Genomic DNA, 20,069 nt, shown 5'->3' with positions numbered 1-20,069 from the left:
AAGCCACGTGTTGAAGGCGTGTTCTAGAACCCTCCGGTAACCAATGGCTGCGATTGTAGGACGTGTGGAGCGTTCGGGTTCGGTCCAATCACAACACGCCCGTTTGTCCACTTCTATCCAATCAGCAAGTGCAGCGCCGAGGCCGCGTCCAATCAGAAAGTTGTTCGCGGCCGGGGCGGTGTCCAATGGGAGCGCGCGCTGCCGCTGGCTGCCGAGCGCCAGTCACATGATAGCGAGGGGCTCGATGGAGTTGTTTAACTTTTATCGACAGTGTTGCCGAATGATCTTATTTTCTACCAGTAAAATGGTACGAAATGGCTCCGACCCTGTTGCAGAAGCTGTTTAATAAAAGGGCAAATGCGGCATCGCCTTCGAAAAGTTCCAAGGAGGGTCCGGGGTTTAGGTAATGTCGAGTGAAATGCTGCTGTGGTGCAAGGGGAGCTGAAGCAGGGTATTTGGGGACATGGCTGGTGGGAGGGAGCTGGGGTCTCAATAACATTTGGTAGCAGAAAGGGGAGGCGTTCCAAAATTTCTTTCTGTGGTTGTGAAAATCTCTTGAAGGCTGCAATAAGTGCTGGTTTATTGCTTTTGATCGACAGTTAACCCGTGTTGCTGTCCCGTGTTATTTACAGTGATAAATATTTTCTATGATCAAAATGTATTAATATTAAAAGGGCGCACATTTCTGTTGGTATTTGATGTATTGTTTATACAAAGATAAAATGTTTATTTAAAACTGATGTCCCCAGCTTTAAGGTAATTTGTTCTGAAATTACTATTTCTCTCACAGCATTTCTGTCAATTGATAACCTGTTTGAGTTTTGTACTTTTTAGTTTGTATTATAACACCATTGGGCTGAAATATTAATTGCAACTAGCTACCTCTGGAGAAATAGCTTTTACTGTTCCACAGTACTGTAATGGATATCAGTTAGCAATTAGAATGGAGATTGTTGCTTGTTAGTGAAGAAGGTTAAGTTTTAATTTTCAAAAATTGGGTTGAAAAATGCTTTCATTAAGACCTGGTGTTTGATTTTGATTTTGGGACAGTGCTCCCAATCCTAAAATAAAATTGCTACTAATGCTTCTTTGTAAATTTTTAACTACTCCTCAGAAACATTTTCTTTGGAGTGACCAGGGTATCTACAAATGAACTTTACTGAATGCTCAACTCAGTATCTGTAAAAGGCCTTGATTTTTCTCTTTTGGTAGTGTTGCCAAGAATTGTAAGTGCACTTTGAGTTTATGAATGCTTCATCAACTGCTTTTCTCTGCAAGAAATCAGAAGTGAATGTTGATCAGAAAGGTTGTGTCAATGTTCTGCAGTTGTCACTTCAGCTAGGGAAGCACATGATTTATAACTACCATAAGGTATAAATTGGAAAAAAAGAGTATTGAGTATTAGAGCCAAGAATATGTATATAACTAAACATTTAATGTAATGTAGTAACTACTGTTTTCAATAATCTATGAAAATCCAGCTTCACTGGTTGACTGAGGGCACTTCAGTGAATGTCTTGTCCAGGTACAGTTTGACCCATAGTTCCCAGATAAAGCATTTTAAAGGGACCAATGTGAAGGATTCAGAATTGAGCCTGCCTAATGCACCTGACTGAAGAATAGTAGAGAGTCTAATGGGAATGCTGGTTTGAGGATTTCATGCTCTGAATTTTAAAAAAAAAAATACTTGTCTTTCAAGGGAAATTGAGAAATGTGAGTATGGGGGACTGCAGAAGAGTTGTATTATTTTTAATAACGTTAGTAACTGGTGTTTTGTACTGTACTTGATTTTCATTCAACAGAACAAGGGAAATTAGATTAACTTTTATTTCTAGCTTTATAAAAAGCCAGTTTTGTATGTATTGGGGTAGGCCTTTCACCATTAAATGTTTAATGTAAGGTATTTACTCATTTGTATGTTGATATTTCTTGCTTTTCTCGTAAAGTTCTCCTGCTCTGATTTTATGCTCCCTTGCTAGAATTTGTTGAATACTGGGAATCTTCCTGTGCCTTTTAATTCTGCCTGCTACTTTTGAGCAAGTACAGTTTTTTTTTTGGAAAATAATGAGGCATTCCTGAGTAGCTTTTGCAGCTTTCTGCTGTTTATGACACTTTTTCTGTTGACTTTCTTCTCCCTCTCCTGAAGCTATTATCCAAGAGTGACCTCGAGTACCTCTCTTCTTCGTTTCCTGCCACCCCCACCCCCAATGTGGCCATTCTTCATGTTTGAACGTAGTTGGTGAATGTCAACAGCACGTTTGTCTCTGAGGTGCATCATAACCCAGCTCAATGCCTACACGTGCAAACTTCCAACAGCAGTTACTAGATAGTAATCAGTAACAAGAACCTTGTCCACTTAATTTTTTGTACCCTGCCTAATACTTCTGCACTCTACTTAATTTATTTTTGTTGTAAACCTCTTGCGGTCTCCTGTTCATTGTGCCATGTTGGGTATAAAATACAAAAGTACTGTGTTGTTACCAAAAGATTAGCTTTTGAGTTAGTGGTGTTCATATTTGTCTTTCAACTCCTGTATTCCACGATGTAGCTTCCATTTCTATTGTGCTGTAGTCAGAGTTGAACCAGTAGGATAACGTCCCTGTTAGCATATGTTGTGTTCCCATTTTTGGGCTTATGCCAATTTTTCATTATAAGTGCCACGAGAATCTTAGAACAAGTTTCGTTGTGTTTTTGTTTATCTGCAGCTTTTCTCTCTGACTTTTTCTACTTCAGTCGTGTGCACAGTCTTAAATGATGACATCTTTAGTATGTGAGATCATTTTTTTTTTAGCTGCTAATGATGTAAAACATTCCTTTGATCATTGCACAGAAATGATGGGTGAGACAAACCTAAGATTGAATGCTGAGCGTTCTTGGACTCATTTCTGGTCTGGCTATATTCCATTTGCTGTATAAGGGGAAGAGCACACTGTGTCTTACTCATGCTTCAGCACACATGCTGATGGAATTATGTCATGACAAATGGTTCAGAATTATACAATGCATAGTTCTGGATTGCCATACAACATACAATAAGCAATCTAGTATAATTTTTAACAGCAGCATGGAAGCTACTTCCATTAAAGCTCAATTGCAGCTTGTAGGATACATGATCTTGGGTCTCAGATTCATTGAGTTACATCAAATCTACAGCACAGAAACAGGCCATTCTGCCCAACCGGTCTATGCCAGCGTTTATGCTCCACACGAGCCTTCTTCCACCCTACTTCATCTAATCCTATCACCATATCCTTCTATTCCTTTCTCCCTCGTGTGCTTATCTAGCTTCCCCATAAATGTATCTATGCTATTTGCCTCAACTACTCCTTGTGATAGCGCATTCCAAAATCTTCCCATGCTTTGGGTAAAGAAGTGTCTCTTACATTTTCTAGTTTTGGAATCTCTCAAGTGGAAACATTTTCTCTACGTCTACCCTATCAAACCCTCTCATTGTCTTAAAGACCTCTATCAGATCACCCCTCAGCCTTCTCTTTTCTAGAGAAAAAAGCCTCAGCCTGTTTAGCCTTTCCTGATAAGTACATCCTTTCACTTCTGGTATCATCCTTGTGTGTCTTTTCTGCAACTTCTCCAATGCCTCTATATCCTTTTTATAATACGGAGACCAGAACTGTGCACAGTACTCCATGTGGTCCAACCAAGGTTCTATAAAAGTTTAACATAACTTCTCTGCTTTTCAATTCTATCCGTCTAAAAATGTACCCCAGTGCATGGTTTGCTTTTTTTTTTAAATGTCCTTACTAACCTGTGTCGCTTCTTTTAATAATTTGTGTATCTGTACCCCAGATCCCTTTGCTCCTCTATCCCATTTAGACTCTTATTATCCAAGCAATATGTGGCCTCCTTATTCTTCCTACCAAAATGCACCTCCTCACACTTGTCTATATTGAAATTTATTTGTCCATTACATGCCCATTCTGCAAGTTTATTAATGTCGTCTAGCATTTTGACATTCTTTTGTATTAACAGCACCCCCCAATTTGTTGTGTGCTGCACATTTTGAAATTGTGCTTTCAATTCCCAAGTCCATGTAATGTAAATTGTGAACAACAGTGGCCCCAGCACCAATCCCTGTGGAACAACACTTATCACCTTTTGCCAATCTGGGTAGCTACCCTTAACCCCTACTCTCTGTTTTCTGTTTCGTAGCCAGTTTGCTATCCATTCTGCTACCTATCCCCTGACTCCAATGCTCTGACCTTAGTCATCAGTCTACAATGCGGTACCTTATCGAAGGCCTTTTGAAAATACAAATATATTACTTCTACTGCATTACCCTTCTCTACTCTTTGTTACTTCAGTGCATTCAGTAAAGTTGGTCAAGCATGAGTTTCCCTTTTGAAATCCATGCTGACTACTCCATTATATTTTCGTTTTCTAGATGTTTTTCTGTTACATCTTTGAGTAAGGATTTCATTATCTTTCCTACCACTGACATTAAGCTAACTGGTCTATAGTTCCCTGAACTTGTTCTATCTCCCTTTTTAAATATAGGAATAACATTAGCTGCCCGCCAGTCCTCTGGCACTATTCCCTTTTCTAATGAATTTTTATATATATATATATGTGTAATAGTGCCTCTGCTATCTTTTCCCTAATTTCTTTTAACATGTGCAGATGCAATCCATCTGGACCAGGGGTTTTATCCTCTCTGTTTGATTAGTTTATTGATTAACTCCCCTCTTTCTATCTTAAATGTCTTTATACCTTTTTTAATCTCTTCTTCTAATGTCATGCCCGCCTTGTTAGTCTGCCTGAGGCAAAGTAGCTATTCAGTATTTCTGCTTTTTTGCTGTCATTACCTGTGAGTTTATCTTGTGTATTCCTTAGTATCCCTATCCTGATTTTTCTTTTGTTATTTCTGTGTCTGTAGAATACTTTACTATTTTTGTATTCCTTGTTTTAATTTCATAGTTCCTCTTTGCTTTCCTAATTGTTTTTTTGACATCCTTCCTAACCTCTTCGTATTCTCTTTTGTCATTCTCCTTTTATTGTTTATGTACTTAGAGTATGCCTTTTTCTTTAGTTTCAGTTTTACCTGTATCACTTTATTCACCCATGATGTTTTATTATTGGCTAGTTTGTTATTTGTTAGAGGACTATATTTCTCCTGATCGCCGTTTTAAATATTTCCCACTGCTCTTCTATCCCTTTGTCAACATTTTTCCCCAGTTTACCTCCCTAGAGGCCCCATCCGCCCTCTAAGATGGACATAAAAGATCCCATGGCACTATTTTAAAGAAAAGTAGGGGAATTCTCCCCGGTGTCGAGGCCAATATTTATCCCTCAACCAACATCACTAAAACAGATTATCTGGTTATTATCACATAGCTGTTTGTGGGACCTTGCTGTGCGCAAATTGGCTGCCACATTTCCTACATTACAACACTGACTACACTTTAAAAGTACTTCATTGGTTGTAAAGCACTTTGGGACTTCCTGAGGTCATGAAAAGAGCTGTATAAATGCAAATCTTTCTTTAGTTCCTTTCTCACCCCCTCAAAATTAGCTTTTTTCCAGTCTATTACTTTGGTCTTTGTCTTATGTCTTTCTCAATCATTATTTTAAACATTGTTATGATCGCTATTGCCCAGATGTTCCCCTGCGCTTCTCTTATCTACTCGGGTTCATTTCCCATTACTAAATCTAGCAGTGTTTCCTCGCTTGGGCTTCTCACATACTGGGTATGAAAGGAGTCCTGTACACACTGTAAAAACTCAATTCCCCTTTCCCCTTTCTCTGCCACTTGCCAATTTATTTGGGGATAGTTGAAATCTCCCATGATTCGAAGATTTTTACTCATTTCATAGATTTGCCTACATATTTCTTCCTTCACTTCCCTTCCACTATTAGGTGGTCTGTAGAATATACCTATTAATGTGATTGATTCCATATCTTTTTCTCAATCCATATAGATTCTGTTTCTATCTTAATATTACTTATGTCCCTTTTTTACTATTGCCATTATATTGTCTCTTAATAGTACAGCTACCCCACCTCTCTTCCCTATCCTTTCTACACACGTTATATCCTGCAATATTTAACTGCAAGTTCTGTTCTATATGTAACCAAGTTTTAGTTATTCCTACTACAATCCGGTACCTCGTTACGAATTATTGCCCCCAGTTCCCCTATTTTGATTTGGATGCTGAGCACATTGCTGTACAGGCAATTTAATTTGTTCTTAAAAATAAAGTGAGGGGAACAATTATTAAGTCATTTTGTACTTGTTTTCCATCACTGTATTTGTTCCCTGACCGTTTGTTACTCTTGTTCCTTACCTTGGTCTGACCTTTACTCTCATCTCCTATTTCTTTTATCTTCAAGTTTGTTATTTTCACCAGATCCCTTTCCTGTCTTACTGACATTCAACTGACATTTATACTGAGGTAGGAATAGGGGGGAGAGGAAATCCCAGCTGAGTTGAGCAAAATAGCTGGAGAAAGTTACCTTCTCGCATCACTCAAAAACACCACTTGGCAGGAATAGCAGGGAACAGTAATGGCTACATCTGTGGGAATTGTCCTGGCAAATTCACATTTCTGATTCAAAATGTTTGATAGTCTGGTTGTATATTTTTAATAACTTCACTAGCACAAATTACATCTCACGTTTTGTCATGTACCAATTTTTAAAAATCCAAATTTGAGCTGCAGAAATTTTCATTTATGACTTTGTGAATGTGCCACAAGTAAACTGAAATTCAGATGGTACCTGGTAGAATTTTAAAAGAAATCTAATGGACCAAATGCAAAATTCCAAAGATATGGTAATAATCAGAGCTTTGTGGCTTTTAAGAATGTCAACATCAGATGGACTGTCTGGTGAAACTGTTACTCTGCAATCTCAACATCATGTACAAAATGGTGTCTAATCTTGTATGCATTGTTTAGGTGGTGTAACATCATCATTATTAATCTATCCCCAATTTTATGTTTTCCTTTACTTATTAGCGATAGCAGGCAGCGCAACCCTTCTCAGCCTCTGACCGACCATTTTTAAAATTTGGCTTCTTGGAGATGCATGGCCATGAAGTATTCTGATATTTTTCCCCTTTCCCACGCAGAAGTGTATTTTTTTGGCATAGGACCTCCAGTGGTGCTCTACCTGAGGTTTTACACGATGGGCCGAAGGGCCTCTATCCGTGCCGTATAACTCTGACTATTTGAGGAATTGTGAACTAACTTTGCAGATCAATTTATTGCACCCAATTTGTTGCACCACCAGGCTGCTATGATGGAACAATTGACTGAGATGTAGTTTCAGGATTGCGTGTGTATTGCAGACACGTGGAAGGTTCTTCTGCAATCCATTTGTCCCACCTGTGACTTATTTTCATAATGTTTTACAATGTTATTAATCATGCTGAAGGCCAGTTTTCTTAGGAAAAAATGGGAGGGATACACTGATAATCTGGGAAAATCATTTAATCCCACGTATTAAAAATTGAATTTGATTTACCCAGTCCCAGTAAACTACTAGCCCTGATCATGCTTGCACTTGAGGCATGTTCTAAACCAGGAATGCAGGAAAGGTGGTCTGCAATGTTGATTTAGATCTATGTTCATGAGCTAAAAAGAACATTTTCATATTTGTCCTAACAAGGTTCCATATCTATATCTCTTCCCTATAATGCTAACAATCTGCAGTGTCCTAAGAAATTCAATTCCTATGGAAACTAGTTTTTAGTCCTTAGATGAAACAAGTTGGTGCTATGAAGTGTATAATGGAAGAACATGTGTATTAAATACAAGCCAACTGGAGCCTGGAGTTTTGTCATTTAATAATGACTTTAAATTTTTTTTCAAGCATGACCTAAAAAACCCCACGAATGCTATATTCACAGAGATGCTAGTGGTTGAACTGTAGAGCTCTTGTTCAAAGAAATGTTCTACTGGTGAGCCAAATTCCTGTATAAATCTCTTGTGTATGAGGAAGATCACAAATTCTTTGCTATTATTGAAAGTTTTAAAATGTCCAAATTTTATATATTTGCTGCTGTAATTCCTATGTGAGTATCTGATTTCGTTTGATTTCCAGTGGAAAGTCTCCAAGCCAGATTTGGTGATGTTTTTCTTGGCCCATTAATGGGCATCCCTCATTCCTTTTAAGTGAGGAAAGACATTTCCAATGTTGTGTTTAAAGTCCTTTGATCAGGGATCAGGACACAGGAGCTGGCAATGGTGCTGATTCCCTGAAGGAGAGCCACCTGCTTCAGATGATCAGCAGAGGGGCTCACTTCTAGTTGTGTCGCCTGAGAGTTCAAATTTAGAGTTTCTTATAAGAAAGACTGGCATTTATATAGTGCCTTATCATATCTGAGAAATATATCTAAGTGCTTCATTCAAATTACTTTTTGAAGTACAGTCACTTTTATGTAGGCAATTGGTACAGTTAATTTGCACAAACATGAACTCCCAAACATTTCATTAAATGAATGACCAGTTATTCAATTTTTTTATGGTGTTGGCTGAGGGAAGAACATTGGCTAAGACATCAGGAGAACTCCCTGCTCTTTGAAAAGTGTCATGGAATCTATAATGTCCACCTGAACAAGTAGATGGGGTCTCATGCTAACATCTCTTCCAAAGCATGTTACACCTCCCAAGTACTACACTGGACTGTCAACCTAAATTATGAGCTGAAGTCCTAGAGGTTAAACTAATTGTACTTTTTAATATGAAAAGACATCGTTGAGGGGTATTTGCCCAAACTGTTTCCCTTTCAATCTACAGAATCTGATATTGAATATCAAATTTTGTGGGGAAAAAATCTTTTTTTTCCCTCCTCTACTGAAAGTTCTAATTCTATGGGTACCGTAGTCCTCCAATCATAATCCAAGTGGATATACTTGTGTGGGTTTGGATAGTGAGTGCTGGCAGACGATACCTCTTCATTACAGCCAGGCCTGATCAACAGGGGTCACTGGATAGCAATCAGGGTAGGAACCCTACCTAATATATTTTTCCCACTTCCTAGGTCAGGGGAGCCGAGGCCAGTTGTATGGCTAAACCTCTGCTTTGGCTGAGAGCGCAGCACAGATTGAGAACTGAACCTGGGATCTCCTGATCCATATTTTGTAGTGCCTTTATTTACCACACAGGCGAGAAGCTCTGAGTTCAAGGGAGGGTTCCATAATGGAAAAGGGATTAGAAAATTGAGAGGGTGGAGGAAATGATTTCTAAGACTGTTTTGAGGGATGTACAAAACAAGTCATGATGTGTGACAAATAGCAAAACCAAAACATAGTGGCTGAATGAAGAAGTTAAAAATAACTGTAAACTCTTGGTCACTTTTAAACTTGCAAAAGATGTTGTACAAACATTAGTTGAGGGCAACTAACGCAATGTGGTAAAGGTGACCATAGAATGACAGATCATAGATGCCAGCAAGAGAATCCAAATAAACTTTGTTGTGTAAGTAGATGGAATATTAAAGATCAGACAGATGGATCCTATTAAGGTAGAAGTCGGATACACATTATAGGAAGATCAAAAAATGGCAGGTGCCAAATTAATTCGTCTGAAATGAAGATTGAAAAAGTTCCAGATCCAGTCAAGCCAACTTGGCAATGCTTAACATGTGCTTCACTGATACCTGTTAAAGAACCAAAACATTAACAGCCCTTTTCCAAACTGTTAGAAACATTACCACCCAACTATCAAGAAAATACTGAGCTGCTAATTACTATTTCATGTACAGTGGGGAGGTAAACTGGGTCGCTCTCTGATTGAATTGGCTCAGGGATGACACCCCTGATGATGGGGTGGGTGGGTGGGGGGGGTGCTGGTAAGTAAACCGCCTGGCAGATTTCTAATCCTCTACCTGAGATAGGCTGATCCACAGTATTCCATGTTGATAATTGACCTGGCAACCTGGCTCATTAATGAGACTTGGAGGGCTACACCTGCTGCTGAGATTATGCCCACTCAGCCCAGATAAACTGCAAGCCTGTGCTGTAACAGGTAATTTGGTCCTGCCTGTAGTACCAGTGGGAACCTTATCAGTGCTCCGTCCTAGTAAGCTGTGTAGTTTTAGCTGGTTAAATTACAATAGTATCTTTGCACGCATTTGGGGCCCCTTAGTTTTGCTTCTAAATTCTGTGGTTTTGTGTAAGTGGGGTTATGACCCAATGGGGAGAGTGTTTGCATTTGATCAGGCAAACAGAAACTCCACCTGTGTGGAGTATAATGATAGGTTTGTGTGGGTGACAGATACACGGCTAACCCTTCAAAAGAAAAGTAATCAAAAGAGAAATTACACTTTGGCAGCAGTTTTGGTAGGGCTGTGCCTCCTCCTTTCTCCACCCACCCACCCCCAACACCCTAATTTTCTCCCCTTTCCTGAAGACATTGATTTACACTGTGTTGCAGTTCCACAATTGCCGACAACCCAAGTGATCACTTTGGGGTTAGTGTGTTTTCTTTAACTAGAACATAGCAGAATTCTTAAATTGCATCCAGAAGAATTTTTTTAGCCAGTATATAGCAAGCCCAACGAAAGGGGGGGTAGTTCTGGATTTAGTTCTAGGAAATGAAGAGGGGCAGGTGGAAGAAGTAGCAGTGGGAGAGCATTTTGGTGGTAGTGATCGTAATACAGCTAGTTTTAGCATAGTTATGGAAAAGGACAAAAGGAGTTAAAGTTTTCAATTGGGGAAAGGCCAATTTTACTCAACTGAGAAGTGATTTAGCATAAGTAAACTGGAAACAGTTACTTGAAGGTAAATCAGTGTCAGAGCAGTGGGAGACAGTCAAAGGGGTGATTCAAGGGGTTCAGGATAAACATGTTCCCACAAAGGAAAAGGGAGGGGTTGCCAAATCTAGAGCCCCATGGATGACGAGAAGCATTCAGGGTAAGATAAGACAGAAAAAGAAAGCCTATGATAGACACCGGGAACACAATACTACGGAAAGCTTAGAGGAGTATACAAAGTGCAGGGGTGAAGTTATAAAGGAAATTAGGAAAGCAAAGAGAGGGCATGAAAAAATATTAGCAGGTAAAATTAAAGAAAAGCCAAAGATGTTTTATAAATACATTAAGAGCAAGAGGATAACTAAGGAAAGAGTATGGCCTATTAGAGACCAAATAGGTAAACTGTGTGGAAGCGGAAGATGTGGGTATAGGATTTTTTAAAAATTCGTTCATGGGATGTGGGCGTCGCTGACAAGGCCAGCATTTATTGCCCATCCCTAATTGCCCTTGAGAAGGTGGTGGTGAGCCGCCGCCTTGAACCGCTGCAGTCCATGCAGTGAAGGTTCTCCCACAGTGCTGTTAGGTAGGGAATTCCAGGATTTTGACCCAGCGACGATGAAGGTAGGGTGATATGTTTCCAAGTTGGGATGGTGTGTGACTTGGAGGGGAACGTGCAGGTGGTGGTGTTCCCCGTGCCTGCTGCCCTTGTCCTTTTAGGTGGTAGAGGTCGCGGGTTTGGGAGGTGTTGTCGACGAAGCCTTGACGAGTTGCTGCAGTGCATCCTGTAGATGGTACACACTGCAGCCACTGTGTGCCGGTGATGAAGGGAGTGAATGTTTTGGGTGGTGAATGGGGTGCCAATCAAGCGGGCTGCTTTGTCCTGGATGGTGTCGAGCTTCTTGAGTGTTGTTGGAGCTGCACTCATCCAGGCAAGTGGAAAGTATTCCATCACACTCCTGACTTGTGCCTTGTAGAAGGTGGAAAGGCTTTGAGGAGTTAGGAGGTGAGTCACTTGCCACAGAATACCCAGCCTCTGACCTGCTCTTGTAGCCGCTGTATTTATATGGCTAGTCCAGTTAAGCTTCTGGTTGATGGGGAATTTGGCGATTGTAATGCTGTTGAATGGGGAGGCGGTTAGACTCTTGTTGGAGATGGTCACTGCCTGGCACTTGTCTAGTACGCATGTTACTTTGCATCTGTCTTCACAAAGGAGAAGGATGATACTGGGATTGAAGTTAAGGAGGAGCAGTGTGAAATAATGGATGGGATAAACATAGTGAGAGAGGAAGTATTAAGGGGATTAGCATCTTTGAAAGTGGATAAATCACCAGGGCCAGATGAAATGTATCCCAGGCTGTTAAAAGAAGCCAGGGAGGAAATAGCGGAGGCTTTAACAATCATTTTCCAAACTTCACTGGATACAGGCGTAGTGCCGGAGGATTGGAGGACTAACGTCGTACCGTTATTTAAAAAGGGAGCGTAGGATAGACCGAGTAATTAGGCCAGTCAGCCTAACCTTGGTGGTGGGCAAATTATTGGAATCAATTCTGAGGGACAGGATAAACTGTCACTTGGAAAGGGACAGACTAATCAAGGACAGTCAGCACGGATTTGTGAAGGGGAGGCCATGTCTGACTAACTTGATTGAATTTTTCGAGGAGGATCGATGAGGGTAGCGTAATTGATGTCGTCTACGTGGATTTTAACAAGGCTTTTGACAATGGCAGATTGGTCAAAAAAGTAAAGGCCCATTTGATCCAAGGGAATGTGGCACATTGGATCCAAAATTGTCTGTGGCAGGAAGCAATGGGTAATGTTCGACGGGTGTTTTTGTGACTGGAAGGCTGTTCCCAGTGGGGTGCTGCAGGGATCTATGGACATGCACTCCAAGGTCCCTTTGTTCCTCTACACCTCTCCGTATCCTCCCATTTATTGTGCACTCCCTTGCCTTGTTTGCCCTCCCCAAATGCATGACCTCTCACTTCTCTGCATTGAATTCCATTTGCCACTTTTCTGCCCACTTGACCAGTCCATTGATATCTTCCTGCAGTCTACAGCTTTCCTTCTCACTGTCAACCACACGACCAATTTTTGTATCATCTGCAAACTTCTTGATCAAGCCCCCCACATTCAAGTCCAAATCATTATGATGTACCACAAAAGCAAGGGTCCTAGTAGTGAGCTTTGCGGGACCCCATTGGAAACAGCCTTCCAGTTGCAAAAACATCCATCAACCATTACTCTTTGCTTCCTGCAACTGAGCCAATTTTGGATGCAACTAGCCACTTTCCCTTGGATCCCATGGGCTTTTACTTTTTTGACCAGTCTGCTATGAGGGACCTTGTCAAAAGCCTTGCTAAAATCTATGTACACAACATCAAAAGTGTTACCCTCCTTGTTACCTGCTCAAAAAATTCAATCAAGTTCGTCAGACACGACCCTTCCCTTAACAAATCCATGCTGACTGTCCTTGATTAACTCGTGCCTTTTGGGAATGAAGAAAATTTGTGGCGATAAAGTTTTTTTAAAAATAGACTTGCTTCTCTCACCAAGTAATGGAACTCATTATGTAAACCTACCTCCTATTACTTGATGTCATTATTTCACTGAGCTTTGTGAAGAAAGGTGGCTAAAGGCTGTTAAACATTTCCTACTTTATGGGAAATGGGGCCATGAGTCACCATTTGTTCCCTAGCAAGGACCATGTGAAATGATATTTATAACTGGATGGAAAAGAAAGACTTACATTGGTTTTTAAAGAAAATTAGTTGACTTCCTGTATCATTGCTTAGTCAGAGCAGAGAGATGATTAGGGTCAGGACCAGGTTGCATAGGAGATCTCTCTTCTATCAAAAGGGAACAAAGCTAAAAGTTTCTTTGAGAAAAAGGTTGCATTATGTGTCCTTGAAAGGACTTGACTCATCCGTGATGTTTCTTGACTACCGTGGAGCAATCGGCAACGTTACATTAGAAATATACATCTCTACTATAATACAGACACAGGTTTTTAATATATTTTTGCTTTAGAAAAAAAGTACTGTTGAAACATTTAACAGATAAATAAAATACAAAAGTTTAATGTACTTTTGTCTTGCCGCATCAAATTTTTGCCTTTACTCAGGTTTTCTTTTAGCTCCCTACACTTTCTTGGATCGTCCAGATAAAGGGCAAGTCATTGTGGCTTTACTCAGGGGTGGGAAATTTTTTTTTTTATTTGTTCATGAGCGTCGCTGGCGTGGCCAGCATTTATTGCCCATCCCTAATTGCCCTTGAGAAGATGGTGGTGAGCCACCTTCTTGAACCGCTGCAGTCCATGTGGTGAAGGTTCTCTCAAAGTGCTGTTAGGAAGGGAGTTCCAGGATTTTGACCTAGCGATGATGAAGGAACGGCGATATATTTCCAAGTTGGGATGGTGTGTGACTTGGAGGGGAACGTGCAGGTGGTGTTGTTCCCATGTACCTGCTGCTCTTGTCCTTCTAGGTGGTAGAAGTCGTGGTGCTAGGAGGTGCTGTCGAAGAAGCCTTGGCAAGTGCATCCTGTGGATGGTACTGCAGCCACAGTGCCCCGGTGGTGGATGGGGTGCCAATCAAGCGGGCTGCTTTGTCCTGGATAGTGTTGAGCTTCTTGAGTGTTGTTGGAACTGCACTCGTCCAGGCAAGTGGAGAGTATTCCATCACACTCCTGACTTGTGGCTTGTAGATGGTGGAAAGGCTTTGGGAAGTCAGGAGGTGAGTCACTTGCTACAGAATACCCAGCCTCTGACCTGCTCTTGTAGCCACAGTAGTTATATGGCTGTTCCAGTTAAGTTTCTGGTCAGTGGTGACCCCCCAGGATGTTGATGGTGGGGGATTCAGCAATGGTAATGTCGTTGAATGTCAAGCGGAGGTGGTTAGACTCTCTTGTTGGAGATGGTCATTGCCTGGCACTTGTCTGGCGCGAATGTTACTTGCCACTTATCAGCCCAAGCCTGGATGTTGTCCAGGTCTTGCTGCATGCAGGCACGGACTGCTTCATTATCTGAGGGGCTACGAATGGAACTGAACACTGTGCAATCATCAGCGAACATCTCCATTTCTGACCTTATGATGGAGGGAAGTTCATTGATGAAGCAGCTGAAGATGGTTGGGCCTAGGACACTGCCCTGAGGAACTCCTGCAGCAATGTCCTGGGGCTGAGATGATTGGCCTTCAACAACCACTACCATCTTCCTTTGTGCTAGGTATGACTCCGGCCACTGGAGAGTTTTCCCCCTAATTCCCATTGACTTCAATTTTACTAGGGCTCCTTGGTGCCACACTCGGTCAAATGCTGCCTTGATGTCAAGGGCAGTCACTCTCACCTCATCTCTGGAATTCAGCTCTTTGTCCATGTTTGGACCATAGTTGTAATGAGGTCTGGAGCTGAGTGGTCCTGGCGGAACCCAAGTTGAGCATCAGTAAGCAGGTTATTGGTGAGTAAGTGCCGCTTGATAGCACTGTTGATGACACCTTCCATCACTTTGCTGATGATTGAGAGTAGACTGATGGGGTGGTAATTGGCCGGATTGGATTTGTCCTGCTTTTTGTGGACAGGATATAACTGGGTAATTTTCCACATTGTCGGGTAGATGCCAGTGTTGTAGTTGTACTGGAACAATTCAAATCATGCTTTACAAACCTGTTCAAATTCTTCAAGGTATTGGAGCTTGTGGCTAAAGGGAACCTCATGGACATTATTTACCCAAGTATCGTGTAGTCAAGCTTTTGATATAGTACTGCATCGGAGGTTGGTCTGTAAAATAGAAAAGCATAGAATAGCTTAGTAATGGTTGAAGTGGATTGGCAGCTAGCTGCATCAAAGGTGACAAGAGGGTGATTGTGCATGGAGCTGTCATAGTGGTGAGGGGTGACTAGTGGAGTGCACCGCAGATCAATGCTGGGACATTTGCCAATGATACCGAGGTGAGGAAGGGGGGGGGGTGTTGCAAACAACAACTGGCTAATATCCAACTTGCATTTATATAGCCCTTTTAACATTGAAAAACTTTACAGAAGCGTAAGGAAAACAGGTTCTTATAGCTGAGCCAAAGGAGAGCACTAAAAGATGGTCAGTGTTGGCGTTTTAAGGAGGGTCTCAAAAGGTGGAGGGGTTTAGGGAAGCAATCCTGGAGAATGGGAAGTTGGGCTGAGAAATGGCAAATTAAATTCAGTGTGGACAATTACAAACTAATGAGACTAGAGAAGAATAGTAAATATCATAACTAAGCTAAATGGTGTTGGTGTACAGGAAAAGGATTTGGTGTATTGATGGACAGATCATTAACATCATCTGGACATTATGTGGCATTGGTAAATGACATATATCTAATCTAACGAGGCAAATTGGATCTTGGATTATGTAATGCATGGAATAGAACACCACAAATCCCAGAATGTGTTGGAGCCTATAGAGAGCATTATTTTGTCCCCATTTGGAGAACTATGTACAGTTCTGGTCACCATATTACAGGAGAAGCATCATGGTACCAGAAAAGGAGCTGCAAGGGGCTACCCTTCCAGATATGGCATCAGACATCTGAGCCAAAAGGGGAAATTACAGAACCTAAGTTTGTTTACACTAGAGAAAAGAAAACTGAGAAGAGATCTTATTGAGGTGTTGAAGATCCTTAAGGATATCGGCAAGTTGAACCCTGAGAAACTGTAGACCATGACCCTGAGTGACTGAGGGGACTGGCGGAGGAAGCTCAGAAGAGGGTAAGTGAATAAGTGATCAGAATTAACTTTTTCACATAAAATGGTAAATGTTTTGAATGGAATGTCTAGGGAAGCAATAAGGGTTGATAATATCAGTACTTTTAAGAAGGAATTGGACAGGCCTGTGCTTGCTGACCTACGTCTGCTCCTGCTCCGGCAATGCTTCGAATTTAAGATTCTCATCCTTGTTTTCAAATCCTTCCATTGCATCTCCCTTCCCTATCTCTCTAACTTCCTCCAGCCCTGCAACCCTCTTGAGATCTCTGTGCTCCTCCAATTCTGCCCTCTTGTGCATCCCCAATTTTCATCGTGCCCCCATTGGCAGCCATGCCTTCAGCTGCCTAGGCCCTAAGCTCTGGAATTCCCTTCCTAAGCCTCTCTACCTCTCTCTGCTCCTTGTAAGATGCTCTTTAAAACCTATCTCTTTTGGCTACCTGTTCTAATATCTCCTTATGTGGCCAGTGTCAAATTTTGTTTGGTAACGCTCCTCTGAAGCACCTTGGGACCTTTTACTATGTTAAAGGTGTTGTATAAATGCAAGTTGTTGTGAGATCATTTGAACGGTATAGACATTGAACTGTGTACTCTGTTTTTGAACTCTGAAGTTGGCCTGATGGACTGAAATGATCTTTTCAGGTCTTGTGTTTTCAGATTAGCAGGCAGGTAACTTGCGCTTTGGTCTCTTCCAAGTTCTCAAACAGGACCAGCAGAGGTGCTGAGACCAAGCTAAAGAGGTAATTTTTTTTCTGGTGTATTCTGAAATTTATTTTTTCCCCCAACAGTTTTCTGATCACCAGCAGGAACAGACTTTCCCTGGGCATTGAGGAAGGTCCAAGAGCCAGAAAATAATTGTAGTGTTCTTTGAAATGACCTCTGCCAACTTCTGTGTGCTCAGCTATTTGATCTTGTTTAGCAGAATTACTCCCATGACACAAATGAGCCAGATTTCCAGCACAGGAGGCCATTAGAAAATATTTTTTTTTAAGAGGTTCTGTAATATAAAGGGTGTCTGCAGTCACTTTCCATGTAGTTTTCTGAGCCTCTTTTCAGTTGCTTCCAACATGGCTGAGATATTAAGCTCTCTTGATTCTGAAGAGACATTAGTTATTCATGTATTTTTAGTTGAGTGTTTTGTACAGATCTGTTGAGAGAAAATTATCCATATAAAGCACTCCACATGGAATTAGTTTTTTTTAACCAAAATGTGGGGGAGGGGGGAGTAGGAGGATATTAGTGCTAATTCCATAATCTGTGCATTCAAGTACCTGTATTTATAGCTGCATTAACTCCTAATGCTACTTCTAGTCTGTAGTAATCTTGACACTCCAACAGCTTTGTTAATACTATATGCTGTATTGAGGTTATCACATAGTATACTGGTGATGATTAACCGTACCAAATCTATTTTTCAAGGGCCATTTTCAGTTTGAGTGAACTAAATGCAAAGCTATGTCAATGTATAGTTTTCTTAATTTATTTTGTACGGATCATTTGTTAAATTTTTGATTGCAATAGGAAAACTGTTCAAAAGTGAAAGTTGGCAGAATTGAACATTTAAACCATACAGACAAGAAGACCCAAGTTTGATTGCCATTCTGTGCTTAGTTAACGGAACTTAGGTTGCACTTATTCTCCAGCTCATGTATGAAGAAAAGCCAGTTAATGAGGTGTTGGAGAGTGACAGGAGTCTGTAGTACTGTACCCCTTCAAGGAGGCGTGGCGGTTGGGGGGGCAATAATTGGAAGGACTGCAAAAGTATATGATGTACTGAATGAGACTAATATTGTGATTGCCTCATTTATGTCACCTGGTACAAACTGGGGTACTAGAGTAAGCATCTTAAGGAGCCACACACTCTCTTCCTCCCCTTAGGAGGTCTCCTTTTTGGGTTCAGTTCCATAGGCACTGGTTGTCTTATTGAGGGTCACTTGTGAATCCAAGTGGCCATTGTGCACAAGTGACACTTAATAGGGAGTGCCGGTGCACTCCTCTTATCCTGTACTGCCCGCATCTAATGTCCACAGGCACGGATTTCTGATTGTTATCCAGCAGTTATCTGGCAAGATTGGGAAGCTAGTGATTTTCCCATCCCTATACCAGGAGCAGTGTCTCCTACTGCTGACACAGCTGAGATTTGAAATCTCAGTGGACAATGGGGATCTAAGCTTGACCCTTGTGGTCTGTGCAGCTTAGCTGCTGGCTGGGTAAACCTGTTTAGCAGTCCATGAAGATAGTGAATGTTTCAAATTCTTTTACAAGGCGAGGGATATTTCTGTGACTTGTTACTTCTTGGTGAAATGTGCATTGTTGAAGATATTTGTCCTGTGACTTGTGAAGTTATCATAATAGTTAATAGACTTTAACTCCGAATGATGGAAGATGAGATTTCCCAATTCTTCCTTCCCCCTCTGCACCGAAGGTTGGAAATATCCGTCACTTGAGTTGATTTTGGGCGCCTCTTAGTTGATTTCAGAGTGGGATTGGTTGCTTTCCCATCGCCTCACTCAGATGTTGTATATCAAAGTTTCAATTCATTACAATAGAATTGTTTAAGTGCAAGAGCACTGTAGAGGAAATACTAACTCCATACCAAGTCAGAGAGGAAGATGAATGTTATCCAGTTCAAAAGGTTTCCCTCTCAAGTTTATTTTCTGTTAAAAAGTTAATAAAGTTACGGCAAGAAGCTGAATAAACAAAAGGACACAACAGAAGTCAGAATTTAATGTGTAAATTGGCTGCTGTTAGCTACAAAACAAGTGACTGCACTTCAAAAAGCAGTTCATTTGGCTTTGAGGTACTTTGGGCCATCTTGAGGATGTGGAAGGTGCTTGCAGGTCCTTTCTAAGAATCAAACTTGTGAAACACAGGTGGCGTTCAGCTCTCTGTAGCAAAGCAAATGCACCAACCTGGTCAAATCATCCACTATAACAAAGGCAATAAATGAACTTGTAACCTTTAGGCAGCTGTTGGATGAAGCAATATTCAGTGCTAGAAAGAATGATCACCTATGCTCAGTTGCTCCATGCATGATTATAATATCCTATAACAAGGGAAGGTTTTAGAAACACTCGTGGCAGAGGAGCCACTGCAAATTATATTGCCAGTAGTTTAAAGCAGAACAAGCATGAAAGCAACCACTAAGCATCGGGTGTTGAATCAGGAGGAATATGCTGGGGGTGAGATTGTGGCCAATAGTATGTTTCCCTTACTCCTCCTACTTCTCCTGTTCCTGACACAAGAAAAATACATGTTCATGACATAAAATGCAGTTTATTGCTCTGTGCACGTTTGAGAACATCCAAGACTTGTTTTATATGATGTGGAAATGATGTGGGCGGCCAAATCTGTCTTGGGAATTTGGTGCCTTTTGGAATATTGCTTTATTTTATAAGCCCTAAAGTGATTCACACATGAATTAGAGGGTTTTTTTAGCTACAGGATTAATTACACCATATAATAAAGACTACTTAAGGGAAAATGCAGCTGATTGCTGGAAGACAACTTTAAAACTGGCCACTCTTCTGTTCCCATTTTGTCTCAGAAGGAATTCAGCTCTGCTTTCTAGTGGGCATTTCAAATTCCTGACAGAATTATTTCCTTGAGCTTCGTGTGTAAATCTAATCTAGG

The 20,069-nt window shown here is 41.0% G+C and overlaps 1 protein-coding gene across 2 annotated transcripts in view; it reads left to right on the top strand.

The window, feature by feature from the left end:
• Window positions 1–240: 240 nt before the first annotated feature.
• The window catches only part of LOC137327141 (folliculin-interacting protein 2-like), a 91,722-nt gene continuing 71,893 nt past the window's right edge, over window positions 241–20,069 (top strand). For both annotated transcript variants that reach the window (XM_067992646.1, XM_067992637.1), the window contains exon 1: window positions 241–403. In XM_067992646.1, the coding sequence (XP_067848747.1) occupies window positions 315–403 (89 nt within the window). In that variant the 5' untranslated portion in view covers window positions 241–314. The remainder of the gene's footprint in view (window positions 404–20,069) is intronic.

Source organism: Heptranchias perlo, chromosome 1 (assembly GCF_035084215.1).
Source record: "Heptranchias perlo isolate sHepPer1 chromosome 1, sHepPer1.hap1, whole genome shotgun sequence".
Classification (NCBI taxonomy): Eukaryota; Metazoa; Chordata; class Chondrichthyes; order Hexanchiformes; family Hexanchidae; genus Heptranchias; species Heptranchias perlo.
This window is presented reverse-complemented; position numbering and strand designations above follow the sequence as displayed.